At 39.9% G+C, this 20,848-nt stretch overlaps 2 protein-coding genes across 2 annotated transcripts in view; one reads left to right on the top strand and one right to left on the bottom strand.

Moving 5' to 3' along the window:
* Nucleotides 1-1,352, bottom strand: part of tbl3 (transducin beta like 3) — a 41,252-nt gene extending 39,900 nt beyond the window's left edge. The window contains exons 1-3 of the mRNA XM_079836680.1: nucleotides 1,184-1,352; nucleotides 1,013-1,064; nucleotides 646-741 (exon numbers count right to left, since the gene is read on the bottom strand). Of these exons, the coding sequence (XP_079692806.1) occupies nucleotides 646-741; nucleotides 1,013-1,064; nucleotides 1,184-1,215 (180 nt within the window). The 5' untranslated portion in view covers nucleotides 1,216-1,352. The remainder of the gene's footprint in view (nucleotides 1-645; nucleotides 742-1,012; nucleotides 1,065-1,183) is intronic.
* A 1,654-nt stretch (nucleotides 1,353-3,006) lies between these two features.
* sco1 (synthesis of cytochrome C oxidase 1) lies at nucleotides 3,007-11,756 on the top strand. The gene is made up of 7 exons (XM_079812745.1): nucleotides 3,007-3,194; nucleotides 4,284-4,397; nucleotides 7,250-7,340; nucleotides 7,463-7,660; nucleotides 9,296-9,388; nucleotides 9,474-9,589; nucleotides 11,325-11,756. The coding sequence occupies exons 1-7, from the start codon at nucleotides 3,057-3,059 to the stop codon at nucleotides 11,457-11,459; spliced, it is 885 nt and encodes a 294-aa protein (XP_079668871.1). The 5' UTR covers nucleotides 3,007-3,056; the 3' UTR covers nucleotides 11,460-11,756.
* Nucleotides 11,757-20,848: the final 9,092 nt, after the last annotated feature.

Consider the following 20,848-nt stretch of genomic DNA (forward strand, 5'->3'; position numbering starts at 1 on the left):
ACTACGGGTTTCTACTGATACAAAGCTTAATGCTAATCGCTGAAGTTACCCTTTAAAGGCACAATATGTACGATTTTTGGATTAAAACATCCACCAGAAGCGAAAGTGCTCATCTGCTATAGTTCACTTTGAAATGAAAATAAGCCCATGATTTAGTCACCATGTGGATTACTTGTGGATGTGGATTAATTTTGTGATGGATGGATGCACTTTTTTGAGCTTCAAATTTTGGGCTGCCATTATAAAGTTATTTTTTAATATAGCTCAGATTGTATTCGTCTGAAAGAAGAATGTCATATACACCGAGGATGACTTGACTTGAGTAAATCATGGGCTAATTTTAATTTTTGGGTGAACAATCCCTTTAAAAAGAAACTAAAATACACTAAATAAAGAGTTTAAAACAATCATAAATAATTTCAATATGCATGTTGAAAAAATGATTTTAACATTTCCACCACAGAATAGTGCAGTTCATACGAACATCATCATATGAGATGTGCTGGAAATGTTTATTATTATTATTTTTATGGAAAAAAAAAAAAACGAGACAGCATTCTCCTGTGATTGATCTGTATCCACTGTTTTAGACAAACCAAAAAAGTGGCCACAGTTGAAGAAACACTCATGTACAACACAACTGACCTGCTCAATACTGTGTATGATTTTCCCTGTATTGATCTGCAAAATGTTGACTCTTGGTCCACATGTGCAGAAGATGAACTGTTCATCCCGGCTGATCTGGATGGAGACACAGAACAAGTCAAACGTGCTGGTAAAGCAGCTGTCATTTATTCAACTAGTCCAATTATACGAGTTGTATTGTAAAGGTTACACTTTATTTGATACACTGTTCAATTATATATTTAAGTACTGAGTAATATTAAATCACTACTATTGTATAGTATTTACTATAGGGTTAGGTTACATGTAATTATGCATACTTTATAGTAAGTAACTACATAATGTAGCATATGCAACACTGTAAAATTACCCAAAAATATGAGCTTACCTGCACTTTGCCTCCCTTATAGAACGGCTCTATTTTGCTGGAGACTGCATAACTAAAACAAATGAGATAGTTGTTGTCAAATAAGACAGTTATTAACAGCAATCTCAACTAGCTAAGTGCACATGTTCAAATAATCTTTCCCACTGAGAGCAGGCGATAAAGCACACTTACTTTGATTTATACAGCAGCGTGTTTCCAGCCATGACAACCAATGACGATCGCAAACTTCTATGGGAAAATATAGTTATTTTAAAAAAGCATGTGTATTTTAATTCACGCACCCCTAGAGTTTACACGCATGGCGCATGTGTTCAAGCAAACGTCGCACGAATATGACGTCAAAATCAAAGCGCGAGATACAGTAACAGCACACAAATGCTAAATAAAATATCGTTATAATTCAAGCAATAATAATACTAAGACTACTACTAATAATAATAATTGCGCTATGATGTATTTTTTTCTAGAATAGGAGAGAGCATCAGTGATAATACAATAATTGTTGTATGTTCACAAGCGCAAATGTTTAAAAGAAGGATAAAAATAGTCTTTGCATCATAATATATAACACCCAATAATACATTATTTGGGTTTCAGTTGATTTGTTTTCAATCTGGCTTTGTTGTTCAATGTATTTGGAGAAATTGAGAGTTAAAGTCCTAAAGCAAAGTATTGTATTCTTTATTGAATGATCTTGTTCTTTCTCCACAACATACTCAGACAATAAATTAGAAGATTAAAATACAATTAAATAATACAAGTTTGTGTTTACATAATTTGTGTGTGTGTGTGTACTGTGTATAATTATTAGGCTATGTATATATAAATACACACACATGCATGCATATATTTAAGAAAATTATATATATATATATATAATTTTCTTAAATATATGCATGCATGTGTGTGTATTTATATATACATAGCCTAATAATTATACATAAGATTAAAATACAAATAAATAAGTAACATAAACAAAAACAATACGTTTTTTACATTATATATATATATATATATATATATATATATATATATAATGTAAAAAACGTATTGTTTTTGTTTATGTTACTTATTTATTTGTATTTTAATCTTCTAATTTATTGTCTGTATGTATGTCTTTGCTTTAGGACTTTTCATAAATATCAATTTCTGCAAATACATTGATAAATTAATGCAAAAAACCTCTTCTATCTTACTTATTTTTTTATTTCTGCAACTTATTTAATTGTATTTTTATTTTCTAATTGATTGTTTGGTATGTTGTGGAGAATTTGATGTTCAAATTGACCTCTAATCTCTCTCTCAATATGTAATAAAAAAAATAAACATAAAAATGTACAAAAAAATACTGCTTTAAAGAACTCCATAATATCATGAAACATTAATAAGATGTTTGACATCAGGTATTGTAGGATGAACTTTAAGGATAAAAAGATATTGAAAATTGAAGAGTTGACCTGTAATCGCAGTTTTTTTTTTATTGAATATTTTATTTAACAAACATTAACATATTATCAATGATAGACATTAACAATAAAACCAAGCAGCATATTGTAAACAAGAAGATAATATAGTAACATAATACATAAAACATAAACATGAAAAGCAAATTATAACAGAGTAAATTAGATTTCAAGGGGGGTTAATCCATATATAGTAACAGTAATTTAGAGAATTTTAAGGTACTCCTCATTTTTAGTTATTTTAAGGATTTAAATACAATTTTAAAGTCATTTTGAAATGCCTCAAAACATGGAGAAACTTTAACAAATCTACATTTTTACATTTTTACGCTAGATGTCACCGATATTCTCCATATTCTCCGTCCGTGGGAGCGAAGAAGTCTCCTTGCGTCACCTCCGCTTTCAGGTCATTTGATCCTCAAACAGACCTCAGATCAGTTGGATCGCCGTCATACTCCGTTCAGTTGCTCATTTTTCACATTAACAGCTGATTCGGGGTCAGTCATTTGTATGCGACGTTTATACACACCGCTAGGTTGTGTAAAATAACCCGACAGTCACTTCCGCGTCGAGGAATCGTGATGTTATTAACTGTCAGCGCTATGGGTTTAACAGCAGTTTCCAGTTTAAAGAGTTTCAGATGTCAGATGTTTAGATCAGCCTGTGTCAGTAAACTTTATAATGTTCAAAGCCTCAGCTGTGTCTCCAGATCGACACTGGTAGGTCACTGGCTTATTCATTCTGACATTCATAAATAATACTGTTTATATATCTGATATTTCATATGCCATGTGATTAGAGTGATTGAAGTGTTGTATGTATTTAATGCGTTAATTGTACCTTTTATTGTAGCTGGCCATTGGCATAAATGCATTGAAGTTGTCTAAAGCAGTGGTTCTCAAGTTTTATTATTCATATAAGTTATCATATTTTCATTGATATGTTCTGTTGTACTTATGACACCGCAGTTTTTTATGGAGTGTCATTATATATCATTAATTAACCAGATTTATTTAAAAGTGGTAGTTGCGTAGACTGTCAATGAGAGACAGAAATCTCTCATTGAAATCAAAAATATCTTAATTTGTGATCAGAAAATGGACGAAAATCTTAAGGATTTAGAACGACATAATGACAGAATTGTATTTAATTTATTTTAATTATCCTGCGGGCCCCTGGTTGAGGAACCACTGGTCTGAAATGTGTCCGTTTTACACCGATCAGGCATAACATTATGAACACTGATTATCTCTTTATCATGGCACCTGTTAGTGGGTGGGATATATTAGGCAGGAAGTGAACATTTTGTCCTCAAAGTTGATGTGTTAGAAGCAGGAAAAATGGGCAAGCGTAAGGATTTGAGCGAGTTTGACAAGGGCCAAATTGTGATGGCTAGACGACTGGATCAGAGCATCTCCAAAACTGCAGCTCTTGTGGGGTGTTCCTGGTCTGCAGTGGTCAGTCTCTATCAAAAGTGGTCCAAGGAAGGAACAGTGGAGAACCGGCCACAGGGTCATGGGCGGCCGAGGCTCATTGATGCACGTGGGGAGCGAAGGCTGGCCCGTGTGGTCCGATCAAACAGACGAGCTACTGGAGCTCAAATTGCTCAGGAAGTTAATGCTGATTCTGATAGAAAGGTGCCTCGACGGGTCAGGGCTGTTTTGGCAGCAAAAGGGGGACCAACACAATATTAGGAAGGTGGTCATAATTTTACGCCGGATCAGTGTATATATGATGTTTACATATGTAGTGTAGGTGTGTTTACCCCTTCAGCAATTTCATTAATTGTATGTGACTTTCTTCTTCAGTTTAGGACGTGTAGGACGGCAACATGTGTGTCTCTTCTGAACATACGGACACTGTCCTCTCTACCTCCACCTCCCTCATCCAAAAGAGACAAATCCAACAACAGGAAGACCGGTGTAAGCCTCATCTACAGCTAGATGTAAAGATCAGGGCCCGTATTCATAAAGATTCTAAGAGTCCTCTCAGAAAACTCCTAATTTAGCTTAAAAACTTTTACGTAGGAGTCTTAGCTTAAGAGCTATCCGGGACCGATCTGAGAGCAACTCTGAGCAAGGAAAATGCAAAAACGTTTATCTTAGTGAAGAGGCGGGGCTGACCCCGTTGCTACGTATGACACAGTCTTTTGAAGACTGTGATTGGTTGGTTGCGCTTTTAAGTATAGGGTCTATTCTAAGGCTTCACTTTGAAATTACTAGCGCAAATTGTCCTATTTTACCGTTCTCTCTCACTCACACACACACACACATTATATATAAATCCTTTTATTATTTACCATGCTGTTAATTTCCTATAAGGTATTTGTTTGGCTTAGAATTATAAACATTGTTCCACTCTTTCCAATTACACTGATTGCTGGCATGTCTATTTAACTGGTGGTTTGAAAGTTGGGTTTAATGCAACAAACATGAGCCCTGCACGATCTAATCTATAGCGTCTTATTAAGTCACTGTCATCCATTGTCTGCAACACATTTCTTCTCCCTCTTCGTCTTTCTGCCATTTTCTCCGCTGCTAAAGAAACTCTTAAGCCTCTTAAAAGTCCTCGTCCGTGCTCCTAACAAATTTGATCTTAAGACCTCTTTTAAGGGTTACGATGCTTTCAGAATAACTTTTTTCTTTACTAGGATTTTTTAGTTAATTTTAAGAGTAAACGCCCACATTTCTAAGACTTTTTTTGGAATTTTGTCACTAGGAGCTGCTCTTTGCATTAAGATTCTTTATGAATACGGGCCCTGGACTGATAACTGAAAGATTGTGGTTGCCCAAAGCCTTGGGTTTGGATAAAAGGGTCCATAAAAATGCATTTGTAAATTAGTATGATCAAACAAATGCATTTAAAACAGTAATAAAAATTTAAAATAGTTTAATTTCTACTATAATATATATTTAAATGTAATTAAATGATTAGTTCACTTCTAAATAACAATGTCCTGATATTTTACTCACCCCCATCTCATCCAAGATGTTCATGTCTTTCTTTCTTCAGTCGAAAAGAAATTCAGTTTTTTGAGGAAAACATTCCTGGATTTTTCTCCACATAATGGACTTCAATGGCAACCAACAGTTGAAGGTCCAAATCAATGCCGTTTCAGAGGAAGGGCTTCAGAGGCTCTGCACGATCCGAGAGAGGAATAGGGTCTTATCTAGACAAACCATCGGCCATTTACACACAAAAAAAAAAAAGAATATACTAATAATGTTCATCTTGCGCTGCTTTGCGACGCGCCACGGATTGCGCAATCACGTCAGAAAGGTCATGCTAGACGTAGGCGGAAGTACCGCCCCCCCGTGTTTACAAAGCACACATGCGAAGACTAACGCAAACGTCCTTTAGCAAAAAAAAAGGTTAAATAATGATGTTGAAGATGGAGTGTTTTTTTGGGAAAGAGCGTTTGTATTAGTCCTCGCACGTTCGCTTGGGGCGTCCGCCTATGTCTAGCGTAGTGTTGTCAAAAGTACAGACCGCGATACCAAGTCGGTACTGAAATGTAAAAAATGTGACGCTTTGAGCGCAGTTGAGCTGGAATCGTAAACACCTCTGATTGGCCATTGTGCTCACGCGCTCATCAAACATGTCTGTGATTGGCTACAATGACCAGCGCTTCAAAAACATGTTGTAAATATACATCTATGACGCTTTTCACAGAGCGCTTACACAGATACACACGTTTAAGCTTGTGCTTTCAGACGCTCCCGTGCGTCGATCATTGTAGCCAATCACAGACACATCCAATGAGCGCCTGAGCACAATGGCCAATCAGAGGTGTTTACGCTTCCAGCTCAACAGCGCTCAAAGCGTCACATTTTTTACATTTCAGTACCGACTTGGTATCGTGTCGGTACTTTTGACAACACTAGTCTAGCGTGACCTTTCTGACGCGAAGATGAGCAATTTAGGTTAAACCGTATATAAATTTTTTATTTTAATTTTTTAAAATGTCTGATGGTTTGTCTAGATCAGACCCTATTCCTCGTCTGGGATCAGAGCCTCTGAAGCCCTTCCTTTGAAACTGCATTGATTTGGACCTTCAACACGTTGGTTGCCATTGAAGTCCATTATGTGGAGAAACATCCTGGAATGTTTTCCTCAAAAAACTTTAATCTCGTTTCGATTGAAGAAAGAAAGACATGAAAATCATGGATGAGATGGGGGTGAGTAAATCAGCAGAATTTTCATTTTGAAGTGAATTCATCCTTTAACTCCAGTGAATTTTCAGCATTATTAGTCCAGTCTTCAGTGTCACATGATATTCTAATACGATGATTTGATGTTCAAGATACATTTATAATTGATATCAGTGTTGAAAACAGTTGTGCTGCTTATTATTTTTATGGAAACAATGATGCATTTTTTCCCCGGGTTCTATTATGAATAGAAAAAGTGTTTATTTTATAACATTATAAATGTCTTTACTGTCACTTTTGATCCATTTAATGAGTCCTTTCTGAATTTCAAACTTTTGAATGTTCGTATTAATTTGCTTGATATTTTGCACCTTTAGGACATTTTGTTGAATGCTAATATTCAGGGTTTCCAGAATTCTTGTCATTTTTTTTTTTTACAGTATACAGTATTTTTTTTAAAAAAAAGAAGAGGAACAGGTTAAAAACTTTACTTAGAGACACAATAATCTCAGTTACACAGCAGGTGCGGATCCTTCCAACCTAAATTTGAATAGGACACTTGACATTGTGGATTGCTGATGATCGTGTGTATTTCAGTCAAACATATGGTCTGTTTTCCACAGCCAGTTACATGGAAATCTCTTGCTATCACATTTGCCCTGGGAGGAGGTCTTCTTCTTGGGATGAAATACTTCAAGCGAGAAAAAGAGGAAAGTAAGGACGTGGATTTATGCGTGTATAAATGCACCTACACCACCTTGTTTTTTGCATCCCTGTATTATGCAAATGCTCCACATCATAATGATAGCTTTATAATGAATGTGTTTTTGTTGTAGAGATTGAGAAAGAAAGAACAAAGGCGATGGGAAAGCCTGCCCTCGGAGGTCCGTTCTCACTTGTCGACCACAACAATAAACCCACAAAGAGTGAAGATTTCCTCGGCCAGTGGCTGCTGATATATTTCGGTTTCACACACTGCCCAGACATCTGTCCTGATGAACTGGAGAAAATGATTGAGGTCGTTGATGAGATTGGTAATGTATCATTTCGTTTTTTTATTACATAGAGCCACAGTTTAGATAATTTTTTTTGTTGGTATTTTATACAGAGGCCTAAGAAATTGGATACTTAAAGGAACACGCCACTATTTTTGAGAATAGGCTCATTTTCTAACTCCCCTAGAGTTTGAATCCATTCAGCCGATCTTAGGGTCTGGCGGTAGCACTTTTAGCATAGCTTAGCATAGATCATTGAATCTGATTAGACCGCTAGCATCTCGCTCAAAGCATCTGACCAAAGAGTTTCGATATTTTTTCTATTTATCTATGTAGAATTGAGAAACCCTTGTTATTAGCGACACCGGTGGCCGTTAAGTGAACTGCATGTGAGACTATAGTTTAAATTATAATCCCTTTTCTTTGCATGACACATTGATATTACAGTACAGAATACAGTGCAGATGCAGAGGCCTGATGGAGCTTGAGAGGTTATGAAACAAAAGCCCCGTTTCCACCGAGATTACCCGGAACAATTTGTACCAGGAACTTTTTTTTACAGCAAATTCCCCCCCCCAGACCTGCTGCTGTCTGCGTTTCCACTGCGGTCTAAAGAACCGTGAAGATTAGGCAAATTAGTCCAGCTAGTTATGTATTGGTTTACTAAAGTGGTAATTGACAAAACGGCGGAAAAGAGACGAGCACTGATACTAAAGCGTATTCTGAAAGCTGAGACAACGTCGGTTATTATCAGCTATTACGGACATTGACCGTGCGATTGCCGAGACAACGCGCGCCATTGGACAGAAAGAGCAAGACTGATATTTAATGAACGCAGAACGAACCTCACAAAATACTTTTAAAAATGCCGGTTGAAATAAAATGCTGTGTGAGCTCAACCAATCCGCACAAGTCCCACCCCCGAAAGTTCCTGAACTTTGAAAAAGTACTACCTCGGGAGCAGGGCCGTTTGGAGGGGGAAATATTTACCCGGAACTCCATTTAGACCCTGGTTCCTGCGGTCGAAACACACAGAGTACCACCCCAAAGTCCCTAGTTCCTGGGGAAAGTTCCTGCGGTGGAAACGCAGCTAAAGAAACATACAAAGGTGTGCAAAGCTTGTAGCATCATACTCAAAAAGGCTTGAGGATTGGTGCCAAACGCACATCAACAAAGTATTGAGCAAAGGCTGTGAATACGATTTTTTACATTTGCAAAGATTTCAAACGAATCTCTTTTACGTTGTCATTATGGTATTTTTTGTAGAATATTGGAATATATTTTGGAATAAGGCTGTAACATAACAAAATGTGGAAACAGTGAAGCGCTGTGAATACTTTCCGGATGCACTGTAGCTCTGAATATTGTATATGCATTCATTTCATGTGTCATTGAACGGAGGAGAGGCTCTCGGGAGCTCGTAAATGTCACATTTTTAAGTCCTTCACATAAAAATCAGTCTACATGCTTTCATAGACAACCTAGGAAGTTGTTTTTTAATTAAGTTTCCATACAATCGTTGGAAATGTGCTACCAAAATATGAATGATTAATATTTATTAATAAGAATTATAATTAATAATATTTAAAGAAAATGGCACACAGAGTTGCAATTGTTTTAAATGGCACAAAACCCATGTCATCCAACACTACCTCTGTTACATTTCCGTCACAGATCAAATTAAAACCCTTCCAGACCTAACACCCCTTCTCATCACCATTGATCCTGATAGAGACACACCAGAAGCAATGGCAGCGTATGTCAAAGGTGAGCAGGGATCATCTTTGTTACTCACCATATGCTGTGAAATGATTTCCTCATCATTTTATATTTTTCAATATCTCGCATGCAGAGTTTTCCCCAAAGCTGATCGGTCTGACAGGCACAGCTGCCCAGGTTGAGCAAGCGTCCAGAGCCTACAGAGTGTATTTCAGCCAGGGCCCAAAAGATGAAGACAACGACTACATTGTGAGTTAGCTGAAATAATGTTGTTTGGCTCGTGTAATAACCTCGACACAAGAAAATTGGGTTACGTTAAAGGGGTGGTTGATCAGCTTGTGTTTATGTGGTGCAGTCTAACATGTGTTCACGCTTTGTTTTTTTTTTTTAAAACGCATTATTTTTCACACAATTTAGCTTTATTCTACACCACTGTGTCCCTTCTGGGAAAAATGGCCGGATAGCTTCCTGGTTCTATGAAGCCCCTCCCTCAGAAATACGCTCAGATTGGTTAGCTGGCCCAGTGAGTTGTGATTCGCTAATGTCACGCCAAGGATCGTAATCGTGTCTTAAACATCGGGGGGGACCAATTTTTTTAATTTTTATAAAGCATAAAGAAACTATAAAGAAAATCTAGGTCTAATTCTAGTTGGGAAATAATCATTTTGGGACTATTTGCAAATAATATTTGCATTAATTTGCGTCAAATATATTGTTAGTCTTGAGATTCTTCCCGTAAGTGAATAAATATATAGATCCGCTGTTAACATTCGAAGTCCTTAGTGGTCATGTGGTAGAGTTTTTGTAAACCGTGTCGATGGTTACAGGCTCTAATCCGCCCTCATATTGTTTTTTTTTTCTTCATTAAAATCAAAGATGTTAAATTATTGTATATTAAGAGCATGGACACGTTTGTGTCCATTTTGTTTTGTGATTTCACCGGAAAGAATAAAGTCTCCGCAACGGCATTAAAGGGTTTGTTCACCCAAAAATGAACATTCTGTCATTAATTACTTACCCTCATGTCGTTCGACACCCGTCAGACCTCCGTTCATCTTCAGAACACAAATGAAGATATTTTAGTTGAAATCTGATGGCTCTGAAAGGCCTCCATTGGCACAATGGCACGGTTCACTCTCAAGACCCTTAAAAGGTACTAAAGACATCGTTACAAAGTCCATCTCACTACAGTGGTTCTAAAATAACTTTATGGAGTGACGAGAATAGTTTTTGTGCGCAAAAAAACCCTAAATAATGACTTATATAGTGATGACGATTTCAAAACACGGCATCATGAAGCTTCGAAGCGTTATGAATCAGTGAGTCGATTCAACAGTTTGGATCGCCAAAGTCACGCGATTTCAGCAGTTTGGCGGTTTGACACGCGATCCAAATCATGAATCGACTCACTGATTCCTAACGCTTCAAAGCTTTGTTGAGCGATTTCTTTAAAGGTGCACTGTGTACATTTTAGTGGCATCTAGTGGTGAGGTTGCGAATTGCAACAGAGAAGCTACGGTGGCCGACACAGGACAAAGAGGTCGTCATCTGATATAGGAGAGAATAGCTAGCACTCTGTAGAGAAGTTTGTCCCTTTAGGGCTACTTTAGAAACATGGCGGCACAAAATGGCGACTCACGGTGTATGTAGATAGAAACGGCTCATTCTAATGTAATAAAAACATAACGGTTCTTTATGTAAGGTCTTTATACACCACTGAAAATATAGTTATGTATATTATATTGCATTTCTGTCAATAGATCCTCATAAATACTACACACTGCACCTTTAAAATAAAATATCTCCCTTTGCACTGAACTTCGAGTGTCGTAGCTTTGCAGGTGTTGTTTATGTTTAAACCGCAACATTACACACTAACTAAAGTTAAAAAAGTTAAATCATAATCAACCACCCCTTTAATGAATTTAATTCCTAATAATCTCTAAAGCCAGCATGCAAATATTGTATTTTCCTGTAATTGCAGGTCGATCACACCATCATCATGTACCTGGTGGGACCTGATGGCCAGTTTCTTGAATATTTTGGACAGAACAAGAAATCATCTGAGATCTCATCATCCATTGCATCCTACATGAGAAAGTACAAACATGGGAAATGAGTCATGGCTTGTCATGGAGTGTTTATTTTATTTATTTCTGTCTCTGCAATTACTCCGTGAAATGGGTTCTGTTTGTTTGAAGTGAACTCTTATTCACAAAATCAAGGACTTGTGAAGCATTCCCCATTTTCCTGCGGTCCAACACAGGGACTGAAATTCAAAAGGATTCAACTTCAATAAACTACGTTTTGATTGCTATTTTTGTAAGGCATTGTGTTGATGAATTGTGTGGTACCATGTAACATCACAGATGACATAGACTTTGCATCAATAAATAAATAAATTCATAATTTATGCAAATTCAATGTAATTATTTAGCAGGGAGAAGACTTTCAAATGTTAGCGACTGACAGATCATTCACTTCCACTGCATCTTTTTACCACAAAAATGTGGACTCAGAGTCCATTAATCACAGTCAATAAAGGACAAACGGCTAAACTGGACTGTAATCTGGGGACAGTAACTGACTCCAGGAGGATTTCAGGTGTGTTGGCTGGAGCTCTCCCACATATGGATCTGGTTTTTCTGCTCCTAAATTAACATCAACACATTCATCTAAATCAGATTATATTAATGTGGAGGTGTATTACTCTCATAGGGGACAACTCCATTAAAGAGCTTGCATCACAGTGATTCACACCATGACAAAAACCTATAATTACAACAAAAACAACATTACATCGGCAGATTCGACATGATCGGGGAAGAACAGCACTGGTTCCGACTTAAGTAATATTTTATGATGGTGAAATTACGAACATGAAATGCACTTTCTGAGAATTCATTTACTGGTAGCCTATGCTTAGAACACACAAGCATGAAATGGCATCAAATCCGGATGGCAAAAAGGGAAGGACGAGATCTACATATGTTATTCCTGGACTTTTGGATCTGTTCCCCATTCTCTCCTCTGGACAGCCTTTGAGTTCTTCCATGTGCCAACCATTACACACCTGGTCAGAAACTATTTCAAATATCTGAAAAAATGCCTTACAACAACAGAATAGAGCTCCGGAGGTTCCCACATGATAAAATACTATAGTATATTATAGTAGAATTACTCTATAGTGTTTTTGAACCGTACTATAGTAAATATACTACAGTAAATTAACAAAGTGTAGTAAATACTATAATATACTACAATTTACTATAGTATCTTTACTATAGTATGGTTCAAAAACACTATAGTATTTACTAGAGTAATTTTACTATAATATACTATTTTTTTCATGTGGGTTGACTTCAGGCAGCCTAATCTCAGACAAAGAAACAACCAAATCTCTGTCTTTTCACTGACTCCACGTGACACAGCTAAAACTCCAAGCAAACTCACAGAAGCTGTTAGATATGTACCCCTTTTCCACCAAGGCAGTGCTAGAGCTAGATCGGAGCCAGAGCCTAGTTAAAAAAATCGGTTCTTTGTGTTTCCACACCCAAAGCCCCAGCTCCGAGCCAGGAAAAGTGGTTCTTAAGTAGCACCAAAACATTGCTGGGCTAGAACAGGGCTAGAAGTAAGACCCGATTACGTCAGGCGCTGGGGGCGGGGTCAACAAGACCAACACAAACTTGAGATCCGCCATTGTTGAAATAGCAGCTAATGGAGCTAACAGCTGCTGCTCGTTTGTAATCTCCGTCTATACAAATTACGGCGAACTGCATGAATGCGTTGGATTCGCTGTGTTTTCGTTGTGTTTTGATGCCGATGTAGGATCGTAAAGCCATGGGAATCAATAGTAACGCAACGTTTGCATTGTTGATGGAAGGCTTGTTCGCAGCGGTGCTGTGCAGACCGATCGCCGTATGATAACCAGTCCAGTGAGAGCATATGACTTCTTATGCTTTTGAGTCACCCATGCGGTTTTTAAAAAAAATATCATATGTGGATCGGTCTGCGCAGCGCCGCATCTCGAACAAACCTGGTGTGTGAGGAACGAGACTGAGGAATCTGATGCAAGTTAAACAAGTTTATTAATAGATGAGGACCGACAGCAGAGAGCTCAGAAGTAATTCCCATCCGCTTCTCAGGGTAAACAGTCACACGGTACAGTCCTCCACGATTCACAGATCAGCGGTAGAAAACTCGGATATGCGGTGTTCTCTGGAACACAATGAACGTTCAACCGGCTCCAGTCTAAAAGGCAAGACACACCGATGAGCAACATAGAAAAAGAGACAATTGTTCACAGGATACACAGTACCGAGAGAAGATGAAGAAGCCAGCTCCAGTCTAAAGGCGAGACACGCTGACAGCAGATAAGTCCAAAGTTCCACAGAGAGAAGCCACTGGAGAGAGAGAGACCCACTGCGATAATCAAACAGAACAGGTGAGAGGAGAAACGGACCGAGGCAAACACAGTCTCAGCAAAGTCCTGGAGACAAAACAAAAGGTGAATAACAAAAATAAACACGATCAAGACCAACAAGAGCCGGACAACACACGGCAGCGATCACCCAGGAGTAAATAACGAACGCGCAATGAACACAGAACATCAGGACATTAAATAGAGAGACGAACACAAGACAACAGTGGAAAACAATCAGGGATAACGAGGAGGGAGGAGACAGAGAGTGCACATGTGGAACACAGAAGGTAAACAAACAATTAGTGCAGTCGATCACACCGGAATCCTGACAGTGTGTGTGTGTTTCCCGGTAAAAAATCACATTTGGGTGTAAAATATGTTTTTTTTTGGCATGGTTGCCTACTAAAATTCACATTCCTGGGGCTAAATATCACATAATTGGGGTCACTTCAACATGAAAAATGGACATGAAAAACAGCCCACGGACTTGGCAACACTGCCACTAGCGTTGCTGAGAAAGATGAGACGTATACAGTGACGTAAGACATGGCTCTGTTGTGGCTCTCAGCATGTGGAAAAGCAAACGGTTCTTAGAAGGCTCCTCAGTCGAACCAACTATGAACTGGGACTAGCTCTGGCTCTGAACTAGCTCTAGCACTGCCTTGGTGGAAAAGGGGTAATGGAGTGCATCAAATCACTGATTATTGGACTTTCATTCAAATAGCCTTCGACATAGCTTGTTAGTGTGTTTGAGACACGTGACTATTATGCATGTCTATTACTCCCAATGCATGCAATTATGTAACTATTGAATGAGTGGATGAAAAGGCATCGTGTTTGATACCTGTGTGTTCGTATGGGTATAATCCAACAGATGAGCTGATGAAATCTTTATAGAATTGATCATGTCCTTATAGTAAGAAATTAGGTCTAAATTCACTCTCCGCTTAAGAGCAGGAAACTAAATTACTATAGATAACCCAATTTTATGGGAGGGGTGGAGACACAGTCACCCCTGAAGCCTAATTGGCCAGAACCCATCCAAGGGATGGGCAAATATTTGAGTTTAATCTCAGAACACGAACGAAGAATCCAGTTCGGTTCCAGTTCACGTCACAGCTAGTGCGCGGCCTGTTCAGAGCCAGCAGTTCGAGCCGGTTCAAGGCCTGTTCGTTTAGAGATGAGTTAAGTCCTAGCAGTTTGACCAGAGTTGAGTTCTGAACGGAGAGCTCCCAGGAGACGATCTCACGATCGTGGCAGACCAAGATCAGAGAAAATGGGTTAACAACGATTTCATTCAGGCCATCTGCTTTTCTCTCACTTTCCTTTCTTTTACTTAAAGTTTATTTTCTTTCTGTTAAGTCTCGGGTTCTGTTAAGTTTCGCCGCAAAAGTTACTCAACGAGTCTCCAAAAGCGCGCTTCAACTTCAAACAACGCCCACAAGACTTCCATCCAGCCGCCAACACACCACGTGATTGGCTTCCCAAGACGTCGATCCAAGACACGACCAGACCATCAGCGAATCAAAGATCCGGGAAAACCCCTGTCCAGCCAGGAAAAGGGAATCCGCCTTGTCAGACGACACACGAGACACAAACACAAGTAATGCCTCTAGATTCCCAGCTCAACTGGTGCATTAGATCAAATGTAATAACCCTGCCTAAGAAACGATAGGAGGTTAAATTACTGATCAATGGTTTCTTCAGGTCATGTGTCATAAATGCATATATTGCTTAGGATTTCATAATTTCTCTCTCTTAGAACTTATTCTTTCCTCACCTTCTTCCTTTCTGCAACGTGTGAATGTGCGAGTGCGTGTGTTTATGTTAGATAGTTTAATGTGTTAGAGTAATCAATAAAGTTCCATTTGTATTCAAAGATAACTGTTCTTGTGTTATGTGCTTATCAATTTAATGTCTTGAACTGGCGATCTAAGTTACCTGGCTGTTAAATAGTGTTTCACTATTGTTCGGATATTAATATCCGCTGCAGAGTTGATATTTACGGCCCGTTCAAATGAAAGCTGGAAGAGTAATTTGCTCGGCTGTAAAATAGACTCTCAAAATTCCCTATGAATTCATTAATTCATTAATTTGAGCTAAATATACATGTTTCCCTTTAACAGAGCCCCCTTTAAGTTCTTACATATCGGCGGACGAATAAGTTAAGGTGTAAACATTAATTCTGAATTATTTATAAATTATAGTGTCATTCGAGTCTCTTTCATTTTAATTCAATTCCCTGTTGAGTTATTATTTTATCTGACTCATAGTCGCTACAAAATAAATACTGAAACAAAAAAATAAGAAATTACATTTATTGATTATGACCGGCACTGTTTTGGACGGGTTTGTGTTAACCACTAACATCACGTTAATCTATTCACATGTTTTCTCTCATAAAATGTAAGCGCACATAGGCCTGTATGTCAACATTATCATAAACGTGTAAAGAATTGAAGTCTGTCATGTAAAACAAGAGCGTATTGATGCAGTTCAGTCTGCCAGCTGTTTTATCAGTTAATGTTACTCCTGATCGGAAGCTTCCGTAAATATTTAGTTTATATGTAGATTTAGGCTTCAACTAAGTTTAGGGGTGCAACGCAAAAATATTTAGTAGTGCAACTTAGTACCCATTTACGTAAAAGCTAGGCTAGTTGTAACTTGCGCACAGCTGGTGCAACATGTGTCCTGACAGGAAAGCTATCCGTTCCTTTATTGATACACGTGAAAAGCACCCCGGGGGCATTATAGGGATATGTTATGTTTAATCCATTAAGTTTTGCTATGTACAAGTCTATTTCTTTTGAATTAAAGTGCGCAGTGAACTCCATTGCCTTGAAACTCATGCTGGTGCTGGCTGTTCCTGCCTGCCAAAATGGTGTCGTAAACAGAATGGGTCACGTGACCTCCGGAGCTCTATACACAACATCGTGGCAATCATTGGATGTGGGAATAATGGCTGGGTGTACCATCTCCCCCCTAGCCTTTACGATGGCAATGTAATTGATCATTCAAGTTGTAGGGAGAGAATGTTTGCAGTCTGGACAGCGGCTACTTCTCATTCGTGCCTACATGAATGTCATGACCACCCTGACCTCAACCATTTACCAAACGGCTTCTCGAAAAGCTTCATGCCAACATAACGTGGGCACAGATGAAGTTAAAACCCAGCCAATTTAGAAGCATATCCATCGTCAGAGGGAAACTCGTAGACCAGAGATATTACATTGACGAAACAGTAATTCCGACAGTGTCGGAAAGGCCAGTAAAGAGCTTAGGGCGATGGTACAAAGCAAGCCTTAAGGACTCAGACCAGAGTGACCGACTAAGGGAAAAACATCAAAGGCCTTGTTAGCATAAACAATACCTTGACTCCTGGCAAGCTGAAACTTTGGTGCCCCGTAATTCGGATTGCTACCCCATCTGATGTGGCCTCTAACAGTCGACAAGGTCCCCATTTTCAAAATTGAGAAACTGGAAAGAACAATCAGCTCTTATATCAAGAAGTGGCTTGGACTCCCGCGTTACCTCAGTAATATCGGCCTTTATGGGAAAAGTGCTCTGGAACTGCCTCTCTCTAACCTCACTGAAGAGTACAAATGTACCAAGGTGAGACTGGACATGACCCTGACCGAGTCTCAAGATGCTGTAATACAAGCGGCTGCTCCCAGACTGGCAACTGGGAGGACCATGTGGACCATGACTGAGGCCATACAGCAAGCAAAATACGCTCTCAGGCATGGAGACATTGTAGGACAGGTGCAGCAAGGAAGAGGAGGTTTTGGACTCGGGACAAGCCAGCCCATATGGTACAAGGCAACATCCACCCAGAGAAGAAAGCTGGTAGTAGCTGAGGTCCGGCAGCAAGAGGAGACGTACAAAGGTAGTCTTGCAGTCCAAACAGGGACAGCTCACCTGGAAGGATCTCTGGGAGATGGAAGGAAGCAGACTGAGCTTCATCATCAGATCACCACCTACAATGTTCTTTCCACACCCAAGAACCTAAAAATCCATCATGTCCTCTCTGTCAAACCCCAGGCACATCCGTTAAGGCACATCCTTGTTGGCTGCAAAACGAGGCCGAGGCCCAAGGCCGTTACACCTGGAGGCACAATCAGGTCCTGAGACAACTGGCGATAATCCTGGAAGGAAGGAACCATCACGAATGCCCTCCCTCCTCCAAAGCATGGATTCTCAAAATCCACCGCCTTCATAAGAGCAGGACAACTTTCAATGAAACCAACTACAAAATTGGAATCGACCCTGCTGGACGCTGCCTGGGACTGGAAAATGCAAGTTGATCTAGATCGGAAGCTCGCAAAAGTCCCTGTTCATTGTGAAACTAACTGTGCCATGGGAGGCTACAATTGGTGAAGCGAATGAACGTAAAAGCCTGAAGTACTCAGACCTAGCAGCCAAAGTAGTACAACGGGGCTGGCGAACCCAGTTGATCCCAGTAGAGGTTGGTTGCAGAGGTTTTGTAGCCACAGCATTAATCAGGCCAGAAACTAAATGGCTAGTGGCTAAAAGAAGCTACTTTGTAGAGCTGAGAAACCAGTTTTCAGCAAACGACCCGGCTTCAGTTTGGACATGCTTGAGGAACATTACCAACTACAAGTCACCATCCCCCCGTTCTGTAGAGAATCAACAACTGGCTGAGGGTCTGAATGCATTCTACTGCAGGTTTGAAAAGCCCAGTCTCACACCACACACCCGCTCTGATCTGCAGTTCACACGTACACCATAACCTCCTGCATCCCCTCTCCTCCCCCCTCCTGTCATCCAACCCGAGCTTAAGGTCTGAGTGGAGAATGTGAGCCGAGTCTTCAAAAAACAGAAGACTAGGAAAGCTTCAGGCCCAGACAGCATCTCATCTGCCTGTTTGAAAGCCTGCACTGACCAACTGGCCCCAGTCTTCACGCAGATCTTCAACAGATCATTGGAGCAGTGTGAAGTTCCCTGTTGCTTCAAACGCTCCACTATCATTCCCGTCCCCCAAAAAAACAAAATCACTGGACTTAATGACTACAGACCTGTCGCTTTCACGTCTGTGGTCATGAAGTCGTTTGAAAGACTGGTTCTGGACCACCTGAAGGACATCACTGGACCCTTGCTGGATCCTCTTCAATTTTCCTACAGAGCAAACAGGTCTGTGGATGATGCAGTCAACATGGGACTGCATTATATCCTGCAACATCTCGACAGACCTGGGACTTATGCAAGGATCTTATTTGTGGACTTCAGTTCGGCCTTCAATACCATCATGCCTGATCTTCTCTCAGCTAAACTGACCCAGCTCTCCATGCCATCCTCAATCTGCTTCCTGACAGACCGACAACAGCTTGTGAGACTGGGGAAACTCACATCCAGGACTCTCACTACCAGCACTGCCACTGCTCTTCTCCCTGTACACCAATGACTGCACTTCTAAAGACCCCTCTGTGAAGCTCCTGAAATTTGCAGACGACATCACTGTCATCGGTCTCATCCAAAACGGTGACGAGTCTGCTTACAGACTGGAGGTTGAACAGCTGGCTGTCTGGTGCAGTTATAGCAACCTTGAGCGCAACACGCTCAAAACGGTGGAGATGATAGTGGACTTTAGGAGGAACAGCCCAGCTCTCCCCCACTCACCATCATGAACAGCACTGTGGAAGCAGTGGAGTCATTCAGGTTCCTGGGCACTACCATCTCTCAGGACCTGAAGTGGGACAATCACATTGATTCCATTGTGAAAAAGGCCCAGCAGAGACTGTACTTCCTTTGTCAGCTGAGGAAGTTCAACCTCCCACAGGAGCTGCTGAATCAGTTCTACTTGGCTGTCATTGAGTCTGTTTTATGCACTTCCATCACTGTCTGGTTTGGTTCAGCGACCAAATCTGACATCAAGAGACTACAACGCACAATCCGGACTGCAAAAAGGATTATTGGTGCCCCCCTGCCAACCCTCCAGGACCTGTACTCTTCCAGAGTGAGGAAGAGAGCAGGGAAAATCATCACAGACTCCACTCACCCTGGACACCGCCTGTTTGTCCTATCAAGTCCTATACGCTCAACTGCTATTGTTTAATGCATCAGTGCATGTTGGAATTAACATTATTGAAGTTTAATAAGTGATGAAAAATGTTGTTTGCTGTTACCTTTTTGTAAATTATCGCAGTTAGCTAATGTTACACAATACAGCATTATTGTTATGTGTCACTCATTACATTTGTCAGCTGACTAGATAGCTAGACAACTAATGTGAACTGCTACTTTCCTAATTATAGCCCACAGAACATGTAGAAAATAAAACAGATTTGTTTCACTATACGCATATACGCTAGTAAACGCTAGGTAGCTATGTAATCAATAAGGGAGCCACAATGCTAGCACAAATTATGCTACATCATATTTAATTAACGTAAAAAACATAAATAATGAAATGGTAAAAAATGTAATTTACTTACCAAAATCAAAATGTGTGCTGCGTACCTGTCACAGATCAGCCAGGCTCTCTCACTTCCACGATACAGCGATACCTGTCACCAGAGTACTGATTACCCGCACCTGTCATCAATCACCTCTTCAGCAGCGCACTATGGGTGCTTCTCAATTCTTATTTGTGCATCCTTGTTTCCTTTCCTCGCCTCCTTTCCTCACGTCTTGGCTCCACCCCTTTAGGATGCGAGGGAAAGACGTGAGGACGGAGGAATTGTGAATGAAGTGAAATGGGCTGCGTTCGAAACCGCATACTTCCCTACTATATAGTATGTAAAAAGCAGTAGGCGAGCGAAGAGTATGCTCGAATCCTTTGTATTCATAAAAGAGTAGGCGAGAACTACCAGGGTTTTGGAGTATTTCTCGCGAGATTCGGACGTGCGCATACTGATGTTGCGTTCGAATACGCCTACTTACCTACTATATAGTAGGCGAAAACAGTACGTGAAAGGAGAAGTATGTTCGAAACCTCAGTAATCATAAAAGAGTAGGCGAGAAGTTCCCGGATGGCTTACTGATTCCGCCCAGATTGTGAAGTACCCATCGTCGGATACTTTTCTACATGCTTTTCTATCCCTGCCTTCCCATGAGGCCACAGGAAA

Source organism: Gobio gobio (genome assembly GCF_949357685.1).
Source record: "Gobio gobio genome assembly, chromosome: 1".
Taxonomy (NCBI): domain Eukaryota; kingdom Metazoa; phylum Chordata; class Actinopteri; order Cypriniformes; family Gobionidae; genus Gobio; species Gobio gobio.

Excerpts from the sequence above, each read along its gene's own strand:
- sco1 (XM_079812745.1), top strand. The coding sequence starts at position 3,057 with ATGTTATTAACTGTCAGCGCTATGGGTTTAACAGCAGTTTCCAGTTTA. Across the intron at positions 4,398-7,249 it reads CCAACAACAGGAAGACCGGT|CCAGTTACATGGAAATCTCT; the intron begins GTAAGCCTCATC and ends TGTTTTCCACAG. Across the intron at positions 7,661-9,295 it reads TGAGGTCGTTGATGAGATTG|ATCAAATTAAAACCCTTCCA; the intron begins GTAATGTATCAT and ends TTTCCGTCACAG.